Source organism: Styela clava, chromosome 4, assembly GCF_964204865.1.
Source record: "Styela clava chromosome 4, kaStyClav1.hap1.2, whole genome shotgun sequence".
Lineage (NCBI taxonomy): Eukaryota > Metazoa > Chordata > Ascidiacea > Stolidobranchia > Styelidae > Styela > Styela clava.
Genome location: NC_135253.1, coordinates 17,919,594 through 17,945,861, shown reverse-complemented (window position 1 = coordinate 17,945,861; position 26,268 = coordinate 17,919,594). Strand labels below are relative to the sequence as shown.

The following is a 26,268-nucleotide window of genomic DNA, read 5'->3' as shown; positions in this document are numbered from 1 at the left end:
CCACTTGTCCCATGTGTCCCTCGTGTCCCACTTGTCCCACGTGTTCCACGTGTCCCATTTGTCCCAATTGTCCCACTTGTCCCACTTATCCCACTTGTCCCACCTGTCCTACTTGTCCCACTTGTCCCACGTGTCCCAGGTGTCCCACGGGCCCCACGTGTCCCAGTTGTCCCTTTTGTCCCACTTGTACCACGTTTCCCACTTGTACCACGTGTCCCACTTGTCCCACGTATCCCACTTGTACTACTTGTACCACGTGTCTCACTTGTCCCACTTGTCCCACTCTTCCTACTTGTTCCACTTGTCCTACGTGTCCCACGGGTCCAACGTGTCCCACTTGTACCACGTGTACGACGTGTCCCAATTGTACCACGTGTACCACGTGTCCCACTTGTCCTACTTGTCCCACGTGTCCCACTTGTCCCACTTGTCCCACTTGTGCCACGTGTACCACGTGTCTCACTTGTCCCACTTATCCCACGTGTCCCACTTGTACCACGTGTCCCACTTGTCCCATTATTGCGTTCTATGGAAATTATTAAAGTACACCAAAGCATACCAATAAGTGGCCAAAAATACCGACTCGAACTATCCATCCGAGATTAGGAAGCATCAGATCGATATGATCGATATGACAACAATCTAAGGAGAAATGCTTACGTGTCACAGTTTTCTGTTTCTGTTGCCATATTTATGTTTCCCAATATATATTTTTTGCATTGGTCTTCTTTGAGTGTTATAATCTTTTACGTGAACATCTGTAACAGATTTTGACAAAGCGTATAGGAACAAGTTCGCTGAGAAATACGACGTACTACAATATACAAAGGCCGGTACAGGGAACAAGAAGAGCAAAATGTGGAGTGAAATATCTGGCCCCTAGGGCTCTGAATCCATTTGCAAAAAAATAAGTGATCGCCCTTCAGTGAATTCTCCCATTTTCAAATACGGAAAGTTTGAAATCAGTCGAATTGACTGAAACTTATCGTTGTTAGAATCCCCACGTTTTGCAAGTGCATGGTATGTTTGCGATGTAACATTTAAAGTCAAATAATTTCATGCGACGTTTTTAACCTATCAATCAGGTATCATATATTTCTGGTAGTCATATAAAAAATTATCGTGATTGTAATTATCTTCAATACATTGATTTTATAATACGCCATTGTATGTACCATTGTGTTTTTGTGGCGAGAGATATCACGTATTATACAATCGGGATAACAATAAACTAACCGTGTAAATACCAGATGTCTGACGGGATTAGACTTTTGGTTAACATTCTCGTGTAAAGTGATGCCTTTTTACCAAATAGATTCTAGATTTATATAATTTGTATAACAATTTCCCCGCTGGAAGTGTTGGTAACACGGTTGTCTGCCATACGATTACTGGGAAGGTTATATAAATTTATTTTATATATATCAAATATCAAAATGTACTATATCGCTGTTTTGGTTTCTATATTTTGCGCTGGGGAGGTATTGGCAATGAGACGTGAGTATTTCATTGCAATGGAAGAGATATTTTGGAATTACAACGGCCCTGAGAACAGGTATGATTTGAGTTAATTGAATTAATTGAGATGAACCAGACGACGTAAAAGAGATATTTTACACGAAATCATCACATGTTTGAGAAATGCAGCAATGTTTTTTCTTCCGATCTGCCAAAATTATTTTTATAAATTGTGGAAAAAATAATAAACTGTATATTGTGTTCATAAAATCTACGAATAATTTAGGAAATACAATAATCTTATGAGCAAAAGTTTATTTAAACATAAGAGAATAACACCATTCTGCATATATGTTAAATGAATACACAAAAGTAATAAATGAAATTGGTAAAAGATTCAATACAGTTTTTATGATATATGTCAAAAAACGTAACGCCTCAAATTCAACTCCTAAACATTTAATCAACCTTCAACAATCTTTCACAATACTTTGATATGAATCCAAAATTTTTTTGTAGCCCAGTTTCTAGGGATCGTGGACCGGCCAGGATAGGAGGAGAATATAAGAAAGCAGTTTTTCGCCAATACACTGATTCAACATTCAGCACACGAAGTCCGAGGCCGGAGTCATTGGGATTATTTGGTCCTATTATTAGAGCTGAGGTATGACGTGTTTTGTTGTTGAAGCGAATACAAAATGTAACTATTCTTCAGAATTTAAGTTTGAAATTAGTATTTATATCAAGGTGAACGACACGATCGTCGTTTATGCTTTCAATCGGGCTTCCCGACCATATAGTATTCATCCACATGGCGTTTTTTACGAGAAATCCAGTGAGGGAGCGTTGTACTCGGACAACACAACATCTTCAGATAAAGTCGATGACACAATTCGACCCGGAGGAAAACATACTTATGTCTGGGAAGTTAGAGACGCGTATGTAACTGAGTCTAGAAATAAAATAAGTTTATAATATTTTCCGCGTTGACCGACTATCGATTGAGCAATTTTTTTTCTCTCTGATGAGCAAGATTTTTAAATATTTGTACAAGACAAATATTTGCTTCATATCACTTACTTAATTTGTAGATATGCTCCAGGAAAGGAGGATCCAAATTGCCTGACGTGGGCTTATCATTCTCATGTTCACTCGTCAAGAGATCAACACACTGGCTTAATCGGAACTCTCCTCACGTGCAAAGAAGGTATTGTATCAAAGCCTAATAAGTCACGCCGCAAGTGAAACTTTATATGAGGATCTGGTTGAATATATAATAAATTAGAATTCTTTCTCACACTAATTTCAATTTTACTGACTATTATATATATATATATATATATTTGTATGGCATTATGAATCAAATATTTTAAAGCCGATATTGTATTTGTGTTTTAAATTGGCTTATTTAACAAAACAATGGAAATCTGTGAATGAGGACCAAAATTATTGTTAAATCAAGCAATGCACTCATGCAGAATGGTTTGAACTCCATTTTGTGAGATTAATCTGGAAGGCGTTGTGAACAGAAGCAGTAGGTGCCGAGTCCGGTTTAGGCTGGGGTATCAATTAAAACGAATATACGTCAAATGGAAATTTAATATGAGAAGAGTTATAGGATATGGCGGCTATGGCGTTATATATTGGGTACGACTTTTAAATCTTATTTAATACTTTAAAAATGTGAATTCCGTGTCAATTTGCAATTAAGTTTATATTTCGCCCTCGAGTGCAACAGTAAAACCAATGTATTTATTTGTTCAATAATCGCGAACTTTTGACATATTTATCACAACAAAAATTGTTTTTACCAGGCTCATTGTTTATTGAGCATACTCTACGGCCTACATAGAGGCATTAAAATCTTGTACGAATAATTTTTGAAGTTTTACAAACATTGCAATGATTGTGAAATAAACGATTTGTTTGTGCAGGGCATAAATTAGCCCATTAAAAAACTGTCTCATATCCATTCGCTTTGGCATTTGTTAAAAATTTCATCAAAAATTGCCTCTGATTTCAAAATAATTTTCGTGTGCCACACAAAGTCTTGATATCGATATAACACTTCGGTGTTCACAAGCGTTCAACTCCAGGACTGTCCATCAATTGGTCCATTACCACCAATTCGCTCATATTGTTATAACTGGGGCATTTATATAGTAATCAACCAATTACTTTACAGCGATACGATACCATGAAAAACATTGTGTAAAAGTAGATAGCACCAATGAAAGTCAGTCCAAATAATACGTACCGAATAAATATACTTTAATTAAAGGCGTTACACTGATGATAAAATTTATTCCGGAGAATATTATGCAACTTATGAACTAGTAGCTTTATGAATTTACTACAAGGAATGCAATACAATAGTTTCCAAGCAAAAATTATTGTTTTCACATTCAGGAACATTGACATCCGCGGGACATCGTAAAGATGTAGATCGTGAATTTGCAATTATTGTCTTCGTCATTGACGAAAATGAAAGTTGGTACATTGACGAAAATATTAAGGCAAGAAGGCGGCTCACTAATAATTTTAAAATTATTTTTGTGTCATTTTATCAAGATAGGTTTAACACCTCAATACCATTATACCGGTTTAGTTGCACTGGAAAGCTGTAACACGAAATTCATGTCATATGTTTATTATTATTTTTAACCATAGAAACCAATGTTACATTAGTATATTGAACCTAATTGGTGGGAAAATTACAAGCGTGTTTGTAGACTGTCTTGTACGCAAGGTGGCGTGAATTGACATTCAAAAAACTATCAGATATATAAAACCTTAAATTTTAATTCAAGATTTTCAATCAAATTTTCATTTTTTGTTTAGACCTACACACTGCAGCCAGAAACTGTAGATAAAAAAGATCCAGATTTCATTGAAAGCAATGTATTTCACGCTATGAATGGAAAAATCTTATTAAGGCACTTGGTTGAAATGTGCAAAGGCGATTTGGTGAACTGGTATCTAATTGGAATGGGTTCAGAAATGCATGGGATGCAATTTATGGGGAATTCCGTAATATATTATCTTGTTATTTTATTCAAGAGTCTTGCTGCACACTATCACAAATGCATTTTTGTAACGTCCGCTCTGACTGAGGTCAGGCTTCTGCAGACGAGTATATTTCAACTGTATTAAATATATTTGTGTTAGTTAGCAAGACTCTTGAATCAAACAGAGTGGTTATCTTTATTCTTCCTGCAGCGTTGTTGCATTACGCATGCGGGATGGATGAATCATGGAAAGATGGTTAGTTACGCGCAACACCAACTGATTTTATTTTGCATTTGCTAGCAGATTGAGGCTTAGTCGGGCAAGTGAAAACGCAATCAAATGCCACAACGCTTACTAGCGTAAATTCAAAGCACAATCAAATGTTACAACTTTCACTGCTTAAACTGGATTAAATTTGAAGCATGTATATGAATTGCCAGTGAAATATATCAATTTGAAAAACATACTGAAAAGCAGTTTACTATCATTCTAATGCTTCTCAAGTTTACGCTAAAATGTAACATATTCAAACTATTAAAAAAATTATCAGGCAATTATTAACGGACATCGAGGAGATACTGTGACTTTGTTCCCTGCAACATTCATGACTACAATTATGAGAGCTGACAATCCAGGAAAGTGGATTTTCGGATGTCACGTGACAAACCATGTTGTTGGCGGTAACTCAATTTCCTCTTTCTTTTCATCTGCCAAATAATTTTCAGTATTTTCCAAAATTGAAATTTTTGGCATTTTAAATCATCAAAATGCTATTTTATCACCTAAAGCATCGACAAATTCCCCTTCGCTTCAAATCAAAATTATTGCCATTTGGTATGGACATTTTCGATCATCAAAATGCTATATCATCACTTAAAGCGTCGACAAATTACCTGTCCCTTAAAATCAAAATTATTGTCATTTGGTATGGACATTTTCAATCATCAAAATGCTATATCATCACTTAAAGCGTCGACAAATTCCCCTTCGCTTCAAATCAAAATTATTGCCATTTGGTATGGACATTTTCAATCATCAAAATGCTATTTCATCACTTAAAGCGTCGACAAATTACCTTTCCCTTAAAATCAAAATTATTGTCATTTGGTATGGACATTTTCAATCATCAAAATGCTATTTCATCACTTAAAGCGTCGACAAATTACCTGTCCCTTAAAATCAAAATTATTGTCATTTGGTATGGATATTTTCAATCATCAAAATGCTATGTTATCACTTAAAGCGTCGACAAATTCGCCTTCGCTTCAAATCAAAATTATTGCCATTTGGTATGGACATTTTCAATCATCAAAATGCTATTTCATCACTTAAAGCGTCGACAAATTCCCCTTCGCTTCAAATCAAAATTATTGCCATTTGGTATATTTTTAAACACATGTATCAAGAAGTAATTATTTAATTTAACAGATGGTTTTGTTTTATTCTAGGAATGGGAATGTTTTACACAGTAAATGATACTTGTAAACCAAAGCTGGGGGCAGAATTTGGAAAAGGTTTAGAAAGTGTTGGTAACACTGTTCGGACATATTATATTGCAGCAGAAGAAGTTGAATGGAATTATGCACCAACTGGAATGAACATGATAACACAAAAACCGATTGCAGAAGAGGGACAGTAAGATACAATTATTATTTGCTCATGCAATATGTATAAGCGGGTTCGTGTTACGGGTAACTATGGATGAGCCTAAAATCCACGAAAACCTGATTTACTAAACACGAATAAAAAAGAAAAATAACATATTGTGTTATTTTATTTAGTTTTGAGAGTATTAGAAATTTAAGCACAATAACAACTCGTAGACAGTGCTTTGTTTTGACGCTTTCTATTATGTTTATACTCTACACTAATGTACACAATTAATTTCTTTCAGGTACAGTCATGAATATTTTAAGAAAGGTCCAGATAGAATAGGAGGAATCTATATCAAAGCGGTTTATAAAGGATACACTGATTACACATTTCAAGTAGAAGTGGAACGTGATCCTGTAATGGGAATCCTTGGTCCTGTTATTTTTGCTGAAGTTGGAGAAATAATATATGTTGTATTTAAAAACAAAGCTAATCGGGTGAGAATTTCGATCAGTGCTGGCACCACAGTAAATTTCAAAGCCAAATTTGTAATCGTGTTTAAGGAAATGCTTCTAATTGGTCAGACGACTCAGACCTCAATATCGGTCCGTATGAACTTTCGCTCAATTTCTTTTTCCGTTTCCAAGTATCATCTATAACCTCTGTATAAATGTTTGTAGGTATGGGGTGAGGTGGTAGGGTATGTAGGTAGGTACTATTTCCAAAAATGAATGTAAACATATTATAACTTGGCCCTAAATTAGTGATGAACTTCCACATTACTAATATTTTTTTTTTTTTCACTGTTAGTTTTGATCCAATTTGCTGAATAATATCGTGTGTGGTTTATGGAGTTAATATTTTGAAAGGCACACTTAGGGCACCAAATTCTTGCGTGCTTAGAGCCTCTGAAGAGTATGATCTATCTGTACGTGATTCAGATATACAGATTCCGTGTTTAATCAAAGTAAATCTTTGTTGATTTAATCTCCAGTATCCAGACATACCAACTTAATATGAATTTTAAGCCCAAAGCAATGTTACGAAATATTGTATCACGCTCAAACATAGGTTTAAAATCGTGATGTTAATACAAGCTATTAAAGAAAATAGTTTTATCCTAATTGTCTTTGGATACGAAATGGACGCATGGATCGTTTTGTTATTGGCTGGTGTTTTAAAAAATCACGTTTATCGTCAACTACCGGATCAAAATAATTGGAAATTTTCACTGGTTCAAGCTTTCACTGGTTTTGTCGAAAAGGCTATTACTTTCATTTATTTTAAAAAATATCTGTGGTCTCTATGGGATACTTTTTCACCTCGAAGTTTTGTGCGACGAAGGCATCTAAAAAGTATTGATTGCGTCCCGTAGTTCCGTGATTACAACTCAGTGATCTCGTAATCAGCCTACCGTTGCTGTGAAATATTTTATACTCCTTCGTTTTGGCTTTCGTGTCCTTATATTTGAGTATTGTTCTCTCCTTTTATATATTTTACAAAGACTTATGAGATGTTTCCTCACGGAGTCTTCTCATTTGGAAAACAAAAAGTAAAACCGGGAGAGACTTACACTTATGTGTGGTAAGCGAACAAAATATTGTAACTTTTGAAATATTAAACAACTGTTGATTGAACCAGGTAACTCACTTTGCCATAACTTACGTAAACAACTAACCTTCAGCAACACCGCAATAAATTTAACTAACACCATGTTATGGTGAGATGGTCTGTCATATCAACATGAGATCACTATAACACATTTAAGAGTAAACTGCAAAAACTGATTACCTAAATATTGTAATCTCAAGTAAGGTTTATCTTCATTAAGCGTATTTTGCTGTAATTAATTTAATAATAACTTCAGGCCTGTACCAGACAGAGTTTCTCCACTCGAAAAAGATGAAAACTGTATTACGCATATGTATTCGTCATTAGCCAGTATCGATGTTGACCAACATACCGGACTGGTTGGCCCCATCGTGATTTGCAAAAGAGGTAGAATATGTCGGTTATTATCACGCTTTAGATTATGTTTGCATAAACTATATTGGTTTCAGTGTTGCACTATAATGCACTAAATTTTTTTTACAATTTTCCCAATTTAAACCTAATGTTGAAGTAATTTAACTATTTGTAACTAATTGAAAAGTATTTCGTCGCAATACTATTTATTTGTCCTCATTTATGTGTAATTTACTTCCTATAAAGGTGCTGTTCTATTTTTTTTTTTAATAAAAAAAAACGGTAAAACAATGTTGATATAGCAAAAATTGAATAATACTTTCTGTATTATACCGAACAAGGCACGCTAGAAGATGAAATGAAGAAAACAGTTTACTACATGTTGTTGGTAATGTTCGACGAAAACGAAAGTCCATATCTTCAACAAAATATTGATGCTTTCGCTGGAGATCCTTCATCGGTTAATAAAGATGATGAAGATTTCAAGGAATCAAATAGAATGAAATGTGAGTTGAGAAACTGGCAATCTGTCACAGTAGACCACTGCCACAAAGTGCGGAGTTTTGATGACGTCATTGCCAATAAACGACCCCAAGAATTCTACAGAAACTTTAAAATAAATAAAAATTTATAGCCTTCTAGCAAAAAATAGAATTTTTAACAGCGGGAAATTTTAACGCACTTGGTCTAGTAATTAAAAAAATGTTTATTTCATAACAAGAGAAATACTAATAGAGAAATGAACAAGAACAACAACAACAAAATAATAGTTGACGAATCTTTAACGGAAATGTTGAATTATACTATATGTTTTTAAATGTAGAAAATAAATTCACTCAGTTGGTCTAAAATTAGAAGTTTACTTATCCTTTCAATATCTTTCATCAGCAATTAATGGTTTGGCGTTCTCAAATCTACTTGGCGTGCAGTTGTGCACGGAACAATATACCGATATTCGTTTGATATCTCTGGGTTCTGAACTGAATAATCATGCATTCACATTGCACGGAGCTGCAAGAAAAACTAGGTGATTCAAATTTTGCTATAACTTGAGACTAAACGTATGGAATAAAACATTGCTTTCCGTAATTCGCTGTTAAACCTGAAAAAAACAAAAACATTGACCGACAAGGCATGGTTGAAAACCTGACATTTGTGTACATATAACGTGTGTTTTAATATTTAAATGACATTTCTTTTTCTCCTTGTCAAAATGTTCATTGGGCGAAGACTGAATATCTTTTTGATTAATTTCCTAAACAGTATTTATATTTGGTTAAACAAAAATTTGAAAAATTTAGGATGGTTTATTTGTTTCATGTCTCAGTGTTAAAGTTCTTGTTGTTTGTTCTTAAGAACCGAGTACACTGGCAGGGCTGGAGTTTTTCCCCATGTTATCAGCACGACTAGTGTATACCCATTTGGGCCTGGTGTAGCAGTGTATGGATGTCACGTATCAAACCATGGAACCAATGGGATGCATTCTTCTTATGAGGTAAATAAGAGTACTATGTTCGTGTTATCTTGCAACATCTTCGGTTTTGGAAGAAAGTTCAGCTCAATAGTTTGATAGATTAAGTGGCAACTGTTAACAATAAGCTACAGACGTTCATCAAAGTTATCGCTCAGAGACTTCAAAATGCTTTCATATTTTTTCTACATAATATAATGAATCTCAATCACTAACGTCGTGTTTACGACCATAACCTCTCAGAACAAAACTATTTACAAATATTTCTATTTTCTTCAAGTCAAAATACTGCAGTGATCCGAAGCCAAAATTTCAGCCTTCTGCTAAACGAACAATTTATCTCGGCATTGTTGAAGAAGTTTGGGATTATCTTCCTCGTAGATTCGATCATAAAGGAAATTCTGTTGATGATCCAGAGCATATCGCTTATTTATATGCTCACCAGGAGAATGGAAAATACATAGGTTAAATTAAATTTAAATCTTTGCTTGAAAAATCTAAAGTTGACTATATTTTGTTTATTTGCAATAACGATGGATCATTTGGGACACTTCGTGTATCCTTATTAAAACATTATTACCCGCTTGTACTTTGGTATTTGGTCTTTGGTATTTATTTTACTTCTAATATAATATTTAATCTTCTCATTACTAACAAAAATTCATGTAAAATAATGATATTTCCAGGATCAAGGTATAAAAAAGCTATATTTTATGAATATACCGATGCCTCCTTCACTGTTCGAAAACCAAAGCCGAAGCATCTTGGATTCGACGGACCCATTTTAAAAATGGAAATCGGTGACGAAGTGAAGGTGAATCATTTGATAACATTTTATATCACATTTGCCTATTTTTATATATAGTTTGATAAATCGACAGCTTTTTATCGAAAAAACAAAAACACGGTGTATTGTTCAAAGGTTCATTTCAAAAATATGGCAACGATTAAGTTCAATGTGCTACCAATCGGCGTGTATTACGTAGGAATTATGCAAGGTCCCGTACCAACCGCCGAACCAGGAAAAACCGTGACCTACACTTGGCAGGTATAAATTTATAGTAAACGTAGAAAATCTGTAACAAAGACATCATCTTGCTTGAATATAGTTTTCAAAAAAGTTGATTTCAAAATGTAAAAAAAATGAAGTTTAAGTGTGAATTTTTGGTTGAAATGTATAATACAATTGTAAAACAATCTTTTTGTTTTACATAAATTTGTAGTGCTAACTTAAATATATTGTAGTATATTATAATGAGTGATTAGCATTCGCAAATATGCCTGAAATTCTTGACTACACTTTGCGTGAAATTTATATTTATTTCATGCATTGCATCGTTTTAAAAATATTTAATACAACACAGGTAAGACCGGAGTTGGCTCCGAATCCGGATCAACCTGATTGTTTCGCCAGTGCCTATTATTCCGTCGCTGATTTCAGAAGAGATGCCTACAGTGGAGCTAGAGGACCCATGGTCATATGTAGAAGAGGTAATCAGCCTATTTTGATGTATAATTTCAACTGTTGCAACACATATATATAAAGATGCAGAGACACAGTTCAAATCATATTGCAGGGACATTAAACCAAAAGAAAGGAGGAATGGCAGATAAAGAGTTCTCTTTATTATTTTACATCACTGATGAAAATTTGAGTCATTATATCGATGAAAATATTCATGAATTTGCAAAAGCTAATCCTAAAACATTTGATAGAAAAGACAAATCTTTTGTGGAAAGTAACAAAATGAATCGTAAGTAAACGACTGACTGTACTATATTACTGTAAAGACTGTACCGCGATTATCACACATTTATTGTCTAATCATTCGAATGGGAACTTATTTGTTTGAACAGGTGGATATTTTCTAACGTTGAAAATTCATTTCTATCAGATATTCCGATATCTTTTTACGAAATTTAGAAATGATGCATAAAATTTTAATGTTCTTAATTAGTACATTTTTATACCTACCTTTTTCCACATAACAGATGATAGCGTATCAGTGACTTTTTCAGTGACAATTTAACAAAAATCATTTCTATGCATATGTAGATATCAATGGATTTCTTTATCATGTTCCTGAATTGAATATGGAGAAAGGAGAGCTAGTGAGGTGGCATTTGTTTGCAGAGGGAGAAGAAGACATTCATGCGGCTCATTTCCACGCTAACGCGTTTGTACACCAGTGAGTTTACTTTTGTATTCATTTCATGTTCTCTTTTAATCTGTATTCTTTTATTAGTTTATAAAGATCTCATGTCTTTAAATAGCGGAAATAAAACAGTTTGGTTCACACGTGTTTCTAACATTCAATATGGCCTATGTTCATCATCATTAGATCCAGCTCCGAAAACAAAGGAGATGTGTTTGATTTGTATACAGGACGGTATGCTACTGTCTTAATGAGGCCGGATGCTGTCGGTGAATGGCTTCTACATTGCCATGTTAATGATCACGTAGTTATTGGAATGGTTACAACATACACTGTTCAAGATCAGACAGGTAATTGTCAAAACGATTTAGTATCTTTGCTTAAAGTAACTGGTTAATCACAATGATTCATTCATCATTATGTGAAACTACACAACTATCAATTTGTAGCCGTTGTATAAACTTTTGTGGACTTTGTTTGAAACGGCCCTGAACAAACACTCCTATCTATAGTATACAATGCAATTGTTAAATACGGAATTGACCCATGGATCGTTTGGTAAATTCTTGTTTTTGCTATTCTGACGTCACACATTAACAAATCCGTATGAGATAACAATAAACATTCTGGAAATATAACCAGTGGTTCTTAAGTTTTCTAAGCCGTGCCCACCGCGCCCCACCCCCCTACCATGATGTACATTTTTAGCATGAAGAAAAACAGTTCAATTTTTAATAGGTATGATGCATATAGACCTTTCCCCGACCAGTGAAAAATATGGTCGCTAATGATGTTTGCGATTGCATTTTGCATAAATCTCGACTGTTTTCGTCAGCGTGACGTGTTATTTAATCCGTAAAATCTTTATTTCGGTGTTTGATCTCGCTAAATCAGAAAATTTCCTCGAATTATTTTTGTGCCGCGAAGACGATGATAATTACTTTTTTTGGATCTTGCGTGGAATCATGACACCTGCGAGGAAAACGAGTTAGTTTTATTATATAATCATCAGCGACGAGATGCTATAGATAGAATAAAGAAGTGAACCCCCAACCAAAAATTTCTTGATTGAAAAAGCGGCATCATAAAATAATAAAAACAAAATGGAATACACCATGAGTTTTGTTTTGGTTTGGACCACGACAGCTTAAAAACACTTCCCTAGACATTGCAAATCTCATTAATTCTTTGTGTCTGGGGCACACCTGTAGTGTTCTAAAACGACCGACTTGAAATAAATTTTACTCCGTGGTATTTTATCGCAGACTTGGGAATTTCTCTAATGGAGAAATCTTCAAATTAATCAGTGGCAGCATTGCGATGGAGCAGAGTAAGAATTGCTGGGACAGCTCATATTGGTGTAATTTGCAATAAGACGAATAAAAATAAAATGTAATCGGATACTTTGGCACACATTTTTATGTTCGCAGATTGCCGTATTATTTTGGAGTTCATAATTCCTTTTAAGAACTGATAATCTGATATAAGATAAAACAACAATATAATTACTGTTAAATATTTGTTGTTAATTTAGGGATACCTGCATATTATTTGCCAAAAGAAGAATTCGTGCATTCGGAATTCTTAGCACGATTTGACAAAAAGGTTTGATAGATTATAATATTTATTTATTTTTATTTTGAATTTAATATTTTGAATTAATTTTTTATGTTTTGTTCAGATATCTCTGAGCGAGGCAAAACGTTTTAAATTTCCAAAACAAGAAGTATTTGTGTCCAAAAAATATCCGAAATGTGCTAGAATAAGGTATGATGTCTAAAGCCTTACGTTTATGTATATAAACTACAAAATAGCCCAAAAGTTGATATTAGTTGAATGTTTATGACGCAATCTGGAAGCATTTGTTGATATTATTTGAAAATTGACTTACTTTATACATATTCAAACTTTCAGAAATTATTTGTTATATAAGATTTTTGTTTATTTATCCTGGAAGAAGCTGTTACCGAAGCTTAAATATTCAGCAAATTGCAGTCTTTTGATAAGATGAGTCGGCTTAATTCAGGAACAATGTTTTTAGTACATACTCTTTAATTGTTGTTGTTAAGATTCCGATTTGCTAATAATGATTTAGATATACCACCGGCCAAGACGAAATTTGTTCGGCACATGGCGATGAAAAATACTCAACTTGTAGAGATCGGACATGTAGTCACATATCTCACTACGGTTCAACAAGACGTAATCAACAAGTCAAATTGTTCAAACCCTTCAAACACTACGGTGTTGAGTGCAAGTAAGTCCAAGTTGTATAGAAAAGTGGTGAAACGATCTTTTTTTTTCTTCTGTGGGCTATTGAAAATGGTCAATTTTTTACAGAAAGCCAAAGAAAGTGTGCGGCGATGACAAAAGTTATGATGGAAGAGATAGTACCTTGTATTATCTACCAGACCCGTATAAATCATATTATTTCGATGATGAGTCTTGCGAATGTCAGACTATCTGGTGCTTTAGTAAAATTATGACATTTTACGAACAAGGGGGAAAACTGTTCAAAGGAAACGTCACAGTAAAGGTTTGTGTGTTTTTCTGATAATTTTTTTTAAAAGTCTCGAAATATATCACATTCATATTTATTTCACATTCGGAAACGGTTTCAAGTTTATTTATGATTATTCGTTACTACTGTGTATAAATTGAAATCCACCCCAATTTGATGAAAGGATGTATGACTTTGTTTAAAACTATAATAAAAAAGTCATGTTTAAAAATCAATTGACTGTTTTAATATCACGTCTTTTATTGCAGACCCCGTGCAAATGTGAATGCAGAAGGAGATTCGCGAAGACCGGACCTTATACCGGACGCAAATAATTTTTTCGACATTCCGATTTTTGCTTTCTTTCACACAAATCTGTATTTCATTGCAATGAACATTAATATATGTGACTGAGAAAGAAATTTTTTGATCAGTATTTTTAATCTGTGTTTTAAAGGATTCAATGAGAAAAGTGTTAGGAAAGTTCGACAATCTCCTCAAATGTGTGACGAATTCGGAGTACTTTTCCATATATATTTTTCCATATCTTGGGTACTTTTCTTTTGTTAGGATTAACGTATATATATAAATCCATAAGCATAGATTTTGTATGAAAATTGGTGGTTGGTTTGCTTATAGCAACAGAAACCCCAAATTTACCCACCTTCGAAAATAAATTTGAAAATAAATTTAATTTTTCCCAAATTTCGCTGAAACAAATTATACAATTTCAATTTGAAAAACTTCTTCTTGTGCAGCGTTTATTACCAGACGCTTACTCTGCTAGAAAGGATATTTTGGTGTTTCATTTGTCGTTATCACAAGCTTATTATTAAGTTAACCGCCTATTTACTTTGACAAGCTGCGACATACCTTGAACGCACTGCAACATTGATTTGTATGAGATAAACACACAGTTTTACTGGAGGAGGGAATATTGTTTAAATATTGTGGTAATCAGAATATGTCAATTTAAGTAATTATTTGATGAAATGCCTCAGGACTTTATGCGAAATGCAATAATCCTATACAAGAAAACTTAACTGAACGATTTCTTTTTCAGTCAGCGATTTTGATTAGTTGAACTATCGCAGAATGTAATATTAGTACCAAAAGGTTATCGCGATGTGAATACTTGTTTATCAATCAACACTTTTTTCTGTCGGATTTCATTCGCTGGCGTATCTCTTGCAACGTGATACCTCCGAAAATTCCAAAAATTCCAGCCCGACAGGACACGAGCCCGTGGGTATTAAACCCGACCCGACCGAGCCCGACTAATTAACTGGATTCGGAGGCCCGACCCGACCCGAGCCGGGTATGGTAAAGTATAGGAAGAATATTTTTGGGATTCAAAGGTCGGGGAAAGTTTCATTACAGCTTCTTCTCTGTTTCATTCAAATTATTTTTTTTATAACAAGTATTCTTTTGTTTAGTATCCACACATAGATTTTTATAAACATATATTTATTTCAAAAAAAAGTCAGCGACAGAGAAGCCCGACCCAACCCGAACGTAATGATTGGCATTTCAGGACCGACCCGACCCGGCCCAAGCGTAATGATCAATATTTCAGACCGACATTCCTAAATTAGCTCTAACTTAGATAAAGTCCAATCACTCTGAATGCCATGATGTTTCCAAATTCATTCCAGCTTACGCAAATTTGGACAGAGAATAGGCCATGATATAGCAAATACGGTATTTGTTTTATGTCAGTTTCAATAAATGTTTGTTATAAATTGTATATGCTCCTGAGGCTATGTTTTGGTGCTTTTTTAAAATTAGTTCAAGATGAAAATCCACAAAGAATATTTTTATACGTGATGTATTTTTGATCTCTCATATTCGTTCGCATTGCAGTGGCGTGCGGGATACCGATAGAGAGCTTGAAGGGTGGGAAGATATTATTTAAAATTCAACGAGGGGGAAATTAAGCGAAATGAAGTGAATGTGAATTTCTTTTTTTTATTAAGTAATGAACAAACAAAGAATTAAGTAATTTATATCTATTCGTTCAGGTCATTCTTTTCTTATTCATAATTTCATTTAAGAACTGATAATCTGATATCAAGCACAAACATGAATAAAATTACTGTTATATGTTTGATGTTCATTTCTGGGATAACTGCAGATTATTTGCCAAAAGAAGAATTCGTGCATTCGGAATTCTTTGAACGATTTGACAAAAAGGTTTTTTAGAATATATCATTTATTTATTGTTATTACAAATTTAATATTTCAAATTATTTTCATTTTTTGTACAGATATCTGTGAGCGAAGCAAAAAATTTTGAATTTCCAAAACAAGAGGGATTTGTGTCCAAAAAATATCCGAAATGTGCTAGAATAGGGTATGATGTCTAAAGCATTACATTTATGTATTTAAATTACAAAATAGTCCAAAAGTTGATATTAGTTGAATGTTTATGAAGCAATCTGGAAGAATTTGTAAGTATCGCTTGAAAATTGACTTACTTTGTACATGCCTAAACTTTCAGAATTTATTTGATATATATGATTTTTGTGTATTTATTCCGGGAGAAGCTGCTACCGAGACTTATATATTCTGTGAATTGCGGTTTTCTCGATAAGCTTCGTCGGTCTACTTCAGGATCAATGCTTTTAGTATCTATTCTTTAATTTTTTGTAGATAAGATTCCAGATTGCTAATAATTATTTAGATATACTGCCGGCCCAGACGAAGTTTGTTCGGCACATAGTGATGAAAAATACTCAACTTGTAGAGATCGGACCTTATACTCACATATCTTACTACGGTTCAACAAAATGTATTTCACAAGTCAAATTGTTCAAACCATTCGAACACTACGGCGTTGAGTGCAAGTAAGTTCAAGTTGTATAGAAAAGTGGTGCAACAATTTTATTTATTTTTTCTTTCTGTAGGCTATTGAAAATTGGCGTTTTTTTCACAGAAAGCCAAAGAAAGCGTGTGGCAATGACAATATTAACGATGGAAGAGCTGATGCCTTGTATCCAGACCCGCATAAATTCCAAGATTTAGATGATGACTCTTGCGAATGTCAGACTATCTGGTGCTTTGGTGAAATTATGACAATTTACGAACAAGGGGGAAAACTGTTCAAAGGAAAAGTCACAGTAAAGGTTTGTGTATTTTTAGTTTTGAAAAGTCTTGAAATATATTACATTTATATTTATTCCCATTCGCAAAGGGTTTCAAGTGTATTTCTGAATATTCTTCATTATTGTGTAAGAATCAAAATCCACCAAAATTTGCTGATAGTATGAACTTGTTTGAAAATATAATAAAAAACATGTAAAAAAATCAATTAATTGGTTTAATATCACGTTTTTATTGCAGACTCCATGCAAATGTGAATGCAGAAGGAGGTTCACGATGATCGGACCTTATGTAGGAACTAAATTACGATCTTAACTCTCTGTCACTTAAATCTGTATTCCATTGCATTGAACATCCATAATATATGTGACTGAGAAAGAAATTTTTTTGATCAATATTTCAAAATTGTGTTTTGAAGGATTTAGTGAAGGAATTGTTAAGAAATTTTGACAGCTTCCGTAATTGTGAGATTAATTCGTAGTAATTTTTAATTTTTTATATCTTCGGTACCATGGATAATTTTTTTATCTGGATAAATATATATGTATAAATTCATAAGCATAAATTTTGTATAAAAATGGGTAATTGGTTCGCGTATGCAGTTGTGGCCAACACGTCAATCGCGATCGAACGAGCGATCGCCACGTCTCGAGTAGTCGATCGCGTCTGATTTTGAGTGAATTTATTAATATACCCCCAAAAATGCTTTGAACTAGTTTCATGAAACGTCTGTTGTGTATTTTAAAACAGGACGAATATTGTACTGTACATGCGCCAAATACTATATACATTATTTGAGTCAGGGCAAGCCCCGTAGAGCATATTATTTCGTAAACAGTAAAAAAGTTTCGCCGCTGCCAAGGTTTAGAAATCCCAAATTCACCCCAATTCGAATAAAAAAAATACGAAAGTATCTCGCAAATTTCTAGATTTTGCAGGAACAAATTATACAATTTAAATATTAGGAATCTGCGTCATATCTTGAACGCACTGCAACATTGATTTGTATAAGATAAGCACGCGGTTTTACTGGAGGAGGGAATATTGTTTGAATATTGTGGTAATCGGTATATGTTAAATTATGAAATTATATAATAAATTGCCTCAGGACTTTATGAAAAATGCAATAATCCTATTCAAGCAAACTTAACTAAACAATTTCTGGATCTCCTGAAAAATGCGCACCAAGATTGCCCACAACCTGAACTCAGGTTGTGTACCAAGTTAGGTTTCAGGTTATGCGACATCGTGGTGTGCATACTTCAGGAGCACCCGATTTCTTCTTCAGTAAACGAATTTGATTTGTTGAGTTACCGCAGAATGCAATATCAGTACCACAAGCTTATCGCGATGTGAATACTTGTTTATCAATCAACACTTATTACATTTTTTCTTGTCAAATTCTATCTACTGATATATCTCTCGCAAGAAAAAACCTCTAAACTCTGAGTCATAAAACATCTTTGCTTTTTTTTTAATGGAAATATTTTAAACGAAACATCATTCATACATTATTATGTGAAGATACACAACTGTCATTCCAAAAGTCGAGTCCCTTGAACCAAAAAATAGATTTATAACGCAGGTCAAGAAGGGTATTATCCATCATAAATACAAGGACTGAACAGATAAAACAAGCAACGAGAACACGCCAAACCTAACAACAATCGAATGCAACCCGCCGAAGTTAAAATAAAAAGAGGAGAGTGATGATCAAATATATGAACGCGTGGGTCGATTACCTAATAACCTACATCTAATAGCATATCTTAGGATGAAAAGAAAAACTATTTTCTTCGATATTCTATTTTCACGACCCCTCTTTTCACAAAAAATTTATCTGGTCTATGCGACGTCAAATTTACTCCTTGGGACATTCATTCTGTACTAACTATATTCTTGCGTTCTATGGAAATTAATAAAGTATACCAAAGCATACCAAGAAGTAGCCAACAATACCGACTCGAATTTTCGATTCGAGATTAGGAAACATCAGAGGTTATTCGATTTGACAACAATATGAGGAAAAATTGCTTACGTGTCACTGTTCTGCGTCATATTTTCATATTTATGTTTCTCGAACGATTTTGCATCGGTCTGCTTTGAGTGCTATAAACTTTAACGTGAACATCGGTAACGTATTTTGATAAAACGTATAGCAACAAGTTCGCTGAGAAACATGGCGTACCACAGTAACGGAGGACGGCACGCGGAAAAAAGAGCGAAATTCAGAGTGCAATATCGGGTCTAATAGGGCTTTGAGTCCATTTGCTAAAAACAAATAATTGTCTTACAGTGAATTCTTCCATTTTTATGTACTGAAAGTTTAAAATCGGTCGATCCAATAGTTGAGAAACGATTTTTCGCCAACTGAAGCTTATCGTTGTTTGAATCCCTACATTTTGCAAGACTGGTCTGCAGCTAGAAAAATAACAAGGTGTTGATAATGAGAAATTGAAATTTATTAAAACAGAGATATCTGTTTTCAGCAATCGATGATAGATGAGCCAACAACAAACGAAAACTTAAACTGTGGGTAAAACCATTCCAGTTCTGTCCACGTAATTTGTACGTTGTAACTATAAGACTTCTGAACACTGTGACATGAAAAGCGGTTGATTTATTCCATTCTTGTATAAAGCTTTCCAGATACGAAGAACATCTTCTGCAGTAGGGACTGAACTACTAGTGTGGGGTTGCACATACCATCGACCTGTAATAGAATACTTAGATAAGATGTTTGGAATGGCATCTTTTTCACAATATTTCACTCACTGTTCACCTTTATGAGAAAATATTGACATTGAGCGGCAGTCGTGTTTTAAATACCCGGAGGTTAAAGTCGAAATTAAACTGAAAAAGACAATGCAAGCTAAACGCTCTTGTAGTTAAAAGTTTGATTTCGGGAGGTCGAGATTTCTGTCGATCCGACATTGCCGCAGACTCGGATTTTATAGTGTGGTTGGCGTTGTCGAGCATGGAAGTTATAGAAATGTAACTTGGATTTTTCCCAACTTTGGTCTATTGATTGTTTTGCACCAATCATACAGACGCCCTTTATCGGTGAGATGGTCACGAGATTTTGAATGGTAAAACGAGGGATACACACCAAAATAGATGAGGAACACCCGATTCAAAATAAAATAATAATTAAAACATTTTTTTTAAGTTCTGAGATGAAATATTTATTCAACTTCTATTTTTATTGTATTTCAATTTTTTATTCTATTTTTATTATTTGATGCTTGTGACATAAATATGATGACAGATCAGTTATGTAATTTTCGCGCTTTTAATTCGATATTTCTTCAGTGATAATATAAAGAGATAAAGTTGACCTTCATCGGAGCATCGAACGATAATGAAGTAATTTTCATAATCTGTTACATGGAAGTCGGCATCAGATTGTGACACCTTGATATCTAAAAATTTAATTTGCGAAAATTTAAAAAGATTAATTTCGGTGGTCTTTTATTTTGATAATATAAGCATTAGTATATGCATAAATACAGAAGGATTTCACTCCAAAAAAAAACTAGGTGTTCCCAATGACACAAATGCAATAGAATGCTTCACTGGTAAAATGTGATAATTTAACTTTTATCTTATTACATAAGTTAGTGTTGTGACAAAACAGAAAACTAACTCACTTTCTATTACGGCTTTCTCGTTTATTCCACCATGTTCATTTACAACATCACGCATTATTGCCGAGTCTGAAACAAATATATTGGAAATTCCAATTGTAACATATGCACTTATCCCTGTAAGTAGACTACAGCTTCAAAATATGCAAGACAAAATAATTTTCTCATTTTAGATTGTTATTTGGTACAATATCCAAATGTATTAATTTTGTGAATATGAAGTAAGCTTCAAGAGGAAATGTGGACGATAAAAAACGGCGCTTCCGTAGTATGTGTACCAAGGTAGAGCACAACCATAACCATAACTTGGTACACATACTATGTTCAGGCTGTGCGCCATCTTAGTGCACATACCACGGGAGAACTGAAAAAACAAACCTGTGTTTTTGTCCAACATGTAAAAACCCGGCCTAATTTTTTGTGCGTGGAGGCGTATCACATCGGGTTTGTCCGGTGAGCTGTAAATATGATAATAACCAAAGACACTGATTGATTTTTGCTTTTTCGATTGTAATTTATATTGACAAAAATTAAATTCTATCAGCTATCACTTCAATCATCGTACCTAAATAGATACTTATCAAGTGTTGCTTTGACCCCATCGTCAACTTTAGTTATGTTATGTACTTTAACACAAGCTACATCGTCAGATACGGCATCACCATCATTCAATGAATTATAAAATGTTTTACCGGCAAGCTGAAATTGGAAAAGAAAAATATATATATATATACACCTCGACGTTTCTCAAGATGAATTTGTAATATTCTCATTTGCTAGTCCCCAATTTTATCTTCATTTGATTGCTATTTTATCTTTGTTATGTCGGAGAAATAAGGTGTTAAGATTCCATTGTGGATTTTGACAAAGTATCATATACATGCGATATGAAATTTTCTACTGAATAGTAACAATACCATTTGATAAGATACCATTGTCATATTTACCCCGAGAGTGAGAAAAGCCGATGAAACGTCTAAATCGTATGTCAAACTGCAATATGCGGCCCCTCGTCCTATTAATAGCCCATGTCGAGTATGGGATTAGTCAGCCATTTATTTTGTTTCTCCACGCATGGAACTGGTGGTGGAGGAATCCGTAACTGAACAGTAGAGACGTGAATCACCCAACAGCGAGGTGTTCAGCAGTTTCCCGGACATATTTATGATTCATAGAATTCGAAATGGCGAACCCACAGGATAACCATTGGTGAGATATCGAACGTGAACATTTTATTCCGATTTTTCCCTATTTTAGTTCTATTACGAGTTGCAGGAATGTCTGTGTTAGCCAAGTGATAATCCCATAGATTTTAGTCACTTCACAAAGCTTGATATAAACTATAGGCGAACAAAATTAGTTACCTCCATATTGGTGCACACACTTTTGGAGCGCCGCCGCGTCAATTACTGATTTATTTAATTTTCGGCGCGACACAAGTTGCGTCCATAACGTTGTTCAGTAATATTTCAACATGCAACCAATATATTTCCAAAGCTAGGCCTGAATTCAATACTGTACTCACTTTTTCCCATTGTATATCGTTTCTCGTCGGTGGATACTTACACTTTTGCCTGTGGGCATAATTCACCCGAGTAAGAAATTGCATTGAAACCAAAAACAATTGAACATAAACTAAACTTCTCATGTTGCATTGAATATAAGATATACTTGTAACCTTAATTGTGTTTATGAATTTTAATTTAATATTTCATGTATCTTTTTGGTTATATTTACTTCCTCAACTTGAATGCAATTTTCCAAATTTGCAAAAACTTCCCTCGGCTTTTATAAAATAATGTATTTTGGTCAACTGGTAATCGAATTAATAATTTAGCAGCAATGACTTTACTCAACCCCACATTTGCTAGCACCAGCTACTTGCGGTATATGCGTTGCATATGAAGCGTTGTATAAGTTATAACTGCAACCCGCGAGACAGGCAATATAATCAATTGATGAGTAAAGCAGCATGACGTTGAAAGTCAATACAAACACTCTCACGTTTCAAAGACATCCACCAGTTTATTTCGGGGGACATGCACATTTTGACACAGGAGCCTGAACGTTACGAGTTGAGATTAAAGATTATATCAAGAAAAACAATGATTTGTCAATTTGAACCAGATTTTTGAAAAAAGTACAATTTCGTTTCATATGTCGCTTCTTCACTCTATTATCTGAGATTGTTAGGTGATACGGGTACTCTTCATACTTTGAAAAGAGCGACCCAATAACACGAACAATTTCTTCACGACTGCAATGAAAAGTGGTAACCTATGTCGGATATAAAGATACAAGCGTCTCTAAACCGTTGGCTCTAGTTTGAGAAGGTAGAAAATTTGTATCGACATGACTTGCTTCACTTCCACTGGTAGTAATGAATACGACTTTCGAGAGTCTGAGTCCCTGCTTTTATAGCCTCCTTCTGCTCCGACATTAGACTTCGCCCTATTGGCTGGAATCGCAAAGTGGTGCCGTTACTCTTCATACGTTGTTCAGAGTGACATAATTGCACAATCAATCTTCCTCGCGGCATTTTGCATTTCGACAGATTTTTACACGACTGTAAACATTTCGACAAGCTTCTCATAAAAAGGTATCGTATATAAGGATAATGAGCTCCTTTGGGTCGTCTGTTTTACGCCTGGCTTTAGTTTGAGCCAGTGTTACATTTTAGCGGCATGAAGTGCTTCAATATTACTGGTACTGATTAACACTATGGTATTGTCTTGAACATCCGATAAGATAAATTCCTTCCGTTTTAACCCCCTACTGCTCCACCTTTCTGTCTGCAACTGAACGCTTCATTAACTCATGATTAGATACTAGCTAGTTGTTAGAAATTTTTCAGACGAATCCGAAGGATCCTTGTTCCCATGACAAAATGGGCATGATAATCTTGCATTAAACAAGATGTTTTGCCCCTTTTCGTCCCTGGTACATTGGCCTTTGTTTGGACCTCGGGCGTTGATTCACTAGAGTCTAACCCAGTGGTTCTCAACCTTTTTGTCTTTGCGGACCCTTCTGGTGCTCTCAGAGCGGTCGCAAACCCCTCAAAAGTTTTTTTTAATTAAAATTTAGTTTATAGCTTAAGCAGCAACCTAATGTTCCATACAGATTTAACCAAGTCAAAAATAACGCCAAACTAGTGGACATTTTTATTTATTTTGTCAAATCGAATACACTTAATGGGATTTCTGCTGTTGCATATCAGAAGCAAGACTTGAAATACGTGGTCGTGTTTTTGATAACGATAGACGCATATCGTCTTCGACGTTTAGTTGGTTACAAGCCTTGGATTTGATATAAACGAGAGCAGAAAATCCATTTTTACAAAGGTAAGTGGAGGCGAATGGAACAATAACGCGAAATGCTTCCATCGATACTTTTGGGTACGACGGCAAATTGGCGCACCAAAACTGAGAAAGTGATCACTGTAGATGCGTTCTCGTATTTATCATTGTGATGTCATACTCGTATTTGTCACAATAGGTCTACGGGAGATGAATCAAAATAGTTTTTGTAGGCTTTTGTCACATTGTCATCGGCAGCAAATTTTTGAGCGTATTACAACAAAAAAACGATATTAAACTGCAAATAATTTCCCAAATTCTTAATTGAATTGCGGACACCCTGGAAATGCTTCGCGGATCATTGGGGGTCCGCGGACCACCAAGTTGAGAACCACTGGTCTAGACCAGTGATTCCCAAAGTGGGCGATATCGCCCCCCAGTGGGTGAAAACGATACAGAGGTGGGCGAAAAAGTCCAAGGGGGCGCTAGGGGGGCGATTTCGCGAAACCTGTTTTAAGTTTGGCGCACTTAGTTCTGTACTCTGTGTGCATTCGCAGGCTTAAATCATGTGGGCGAATATCACACGCGAAAGGATTGCTGGACTCGTCTTCGCATTAAGGTACGGTAGTTTGCGTATCCCAGTGGTCGGCAAAATACGGCCGGAGTAAAATAATCTGGCCCGGGACGATTCACTGAATGGACCTTTCCCCGACCTTTGACCGCGGAAAATTCTTCCCATACTTTACCACTTTAAAATTTTCGGTGCTTATTTTAAGAATGGTTTCGCGAGTTGTTGCCTGTAAAATGGGTATTTGTTTCAAACTATCATTCTAATACACACCATTCAACAATCTGTTTTTTAAAAGTACCGATAAAGAATTTCAGCCTAGTCTATCACAGCTATTTCTACACTAATTTGTGATTGCTGTATTTAAACTGAAACTCATAGGAAGACAAAGTAATCATTGACTTATTTGATTTAAATTTCCGAAAAACAACTAAAAACTAACGAATATAATTCAAAAACGCCAAAATGAGGTAATGTTCACGACCACGCCTGAAAATATGTCTGAGTGAGCGTGTCTGAGAGCCTGAGCGGATGCGAAAGGGGGCATTGTTACGTTTTTTGCATCTTGCTAATTGGCCAATGTCACGAAGTAAGCAAGAAAGTCTATGCCCGGGGAAACATCCAACCGGCGGTTTTGACGATGAAATTTTTTTTATTTATAATCTACGCTCGAGGAGTGAATTACAATTTTTTACGTAACAGAATTTATCGTGAGACACGTTTGGACTAAATTTTATTATATCCTAAAAATGCCATTGAACAGCTAGCTACTCGTTTAACGAGCCTACAATTTAATTATAATTAGACAAATGGAAACACGAAGAAAAGTTGATGCTGAGGGCAGGGGTTCAATAGCGCAGTCAATATTTGAATATATTGCAAAGCAATAAGGAAATAAAATTCATATTCTGTTCGAGAGATTCATCACTGCTTAATTTTTGTAAGAATGTATCTTCCTAAAGAAAATCTTTATCAAAATTTCACAAATCATGCGAAAATATTCACTTCGATGTTTGAAAGTACATATTTGTGCGAACAATTATTTTCGAAAATGAACATTACAAAGAACAAGCAAAGAACTGGGATTAGTGATGCCCATTTAGAAAATGTTTCAATCTTGGCGTCGTAAAGCTATCCAGCGTGATGCAGTACCAAGACAGTGTCACATTAAATGTCATTATAATATTTTTTTAATAAGACGACTGAGTTGAGTTCACGAATTGTCGCAGTTTTCGCGCGCTGTTCCGTTTTTACCTTTCAAAAAATATATGCGACCCACAAAAGACTAGCAACCCTGAATTTTGTCCTGCGAGCGACATAAAATTTGCCAACCCCTGGGCCGTAGCCGATAGTCGGTCACGGCTTCTTCCACATCCGAGTCCATGAATCCAAAAACAAATGGCTGGTAAATTATGGACCGGTGATCAGACTGGAGGCCGTAGTAGAATGAGGAATCGGGGATGAATTTTACCGAAGTATTTTGGTGCAGGTCATCAGGCTGTA

The 26,268-nt window shown here is 34.8% G+C and overlaps 3 protein-coding genes and 1 long non-coding RNA gene across 4 annotated transcripts; 3 read left to right on the top strand and 1 right to left on the bottom strand.

Annotated features, from left to right (window-relative positions):
- Window positions 1–1,383: 1,383 nt before the first annotated feature.
- On the top strand, window positions 1,384–4,146 carry LOC120326550 (ferroxidase HEPHL1-like). Its single transcript, XM_039392871.2, has 6 exons — window positions 1,384–1,555; window positions 1,978–2,122; window positions 2,206–2,396; window positions 2,550–2,665; window positions 3,868–3,974; window positions 4,129–4,146. The coding sequence occupies exons 1-6, from the start codon at window positions 1,437–1,439 to the stop codon at window positions 4,144–4,146; spliced, it is 696 nt and encodes a 231-aa protein (XP_039248805.2). The 5' UTR covers window positions 1,384–1,436.
- A 170-nt stretch (window positions 4,147–4,316) lies between these two features.
- On the top strand, window positions 4,317–14,518 carry LOC120326716 (ferroxidase HEPHL1-like). The gene is made up of 21 exons (XM_039393055.2): window positions 4,317–4,488; window positions 5,018–5,147; window positions 5,916–6,102; window positions 6,362–6,557; window positions 7,565–7,644; window positions 7,928–8,058; window positions 8,367–8,531; window positions 8,914–9,052; window positions 9,382–9,520; window positions 9,777–9,960; window positions 10,183–10,310; window positions 10,419–10,544; window positions 10,861–10,987; window positions 11,074–11,250; window positions 11,553–11,685; window positions 11,839–12,002; window positions 13,187–13,257; window positions 13,334–13,419; window positions 13,748–13,909; window positions 13,993–14,188; window positions 14,422–14,518. The coding sequence occupies exons 1-21, from the start codon at window positions 4,372–4,374 to the stop codon at window positions 14,485–14,487; spliced, it is 2,904 nt and encodes a 967-aa protein (XP_039248989.2). The 5' UTR covers window positions 4,317–4,371; the 3' UTR covers window positions 14,488–14,518.
- Window positions 14,519–16,208: 1,690 nt separating this feature from the next.
- On the top strand, window positions 16,209–16,992 carry LOC144421996 (uncharacterized). The gene is made up of 3 exons (XR_013475081.1): window positions 16,209–16,345; window positions 16,420–16,505; window positions 16,836–16,992. It is a non-coding gene; the product is annotated as an uncharacterized LOC144421996 (long non-coding RNA).
- Window positions 16,993–19,708: 2,716 nt separating this feature from the next.
- On the bottom strand, window positions 19,709–22,740 carry LOC120326965 (uncharacterized). The gene is made up of 6 exons (XM_039393326.2): window positions 22,427–22,740; window positions 21,467–21,600; window positions 21,280–21,359; window positions 20,905–20,970; window positions 20,593–20,676; window positions 19,709–19,967 (listed from the first exon to the last, which is right to left on the bottom strand). Exons 1-6 carry the CDS (start codon window positions 22,547–22,549, stop codon window positions 19,834–19,836), a joined length of 621 nt encoding a protein of 206 aa, XP_039249260.2. The 5' UTR covers window positions 22,550–22,740; the 3' UTR covers window positions 19,709–19,833.
- Between the last annotated feature and the right edge of the window lie 3,528 nt (window positions 22,741–26,268).

Excerpts from the sequence above, each read along its gene's own strand:
- LOC120326550 (XM_039392871.2), top strand. The coding sequence starts at position 1,437 with ATGTACTATATCGCTGTTTTGGTTTCTATATTTTGCGCTGGGGAGGTA. Across the intron at positions 2,123-2,205 it reads GTCCTATTATTAGAGCTGAG|GTGAACGACACGATCGTCGT; the intron begins GTATGACGTGTT and ends ATTTATATCAAG. Across the intron at positions 2,666-3,867 it reads TCTCCTCACGTGCAAAGAAG|GAACATTGACATCCGCGGGA; the intron begins GTATTGTATCAA and ends TTTCACATTCAG.
- LOC120326716 (XM_039393055.2), top strand. The coding sequence starts at position 4,372 with ATGAATGGAAAAATCTTATTAAGGCACTTGGTTGAAATGTGCAAAGGC. Across the intron at positions 10,988-11,073 it reads CATGGTCATATGTAGAAGAG|GGACATTAAACCAAAAGAAA; the intron begins GTAATCAGCCTA and ends ATCATATTGCAG. Across the intron at positions 12,003-13,186 it reads CACTGTTCAAGATCAGACAG|GGATACCTGCATATTATTTG; the intron begins GTAATTGTCAAA and ends TTGTTAATTTAG.
- LOC120326965 (XM_039393326.2), bottom strand. The coding sequence starts at position 22,549 with ATGAGAAGTTTAGTTTATGTTCAATTGTTTTTGGTTTCAATGCAATTT. Across the intron at positions 20,971-21,279 it reads CATGTTGGACAAAAACACAG|ACTCGGCAATAATGCGTGAT; the intron begins GTTTGTTTTTTC and ends TATTTGTTTCAG. Across the intron at positions 19,968-20,592 it reads CGTTCGATGCTCCGATGAAG|GTCGATGGTATGTGCAACCC; the intron begins GTCAACTTTATC and ends ATTCTATTACAG.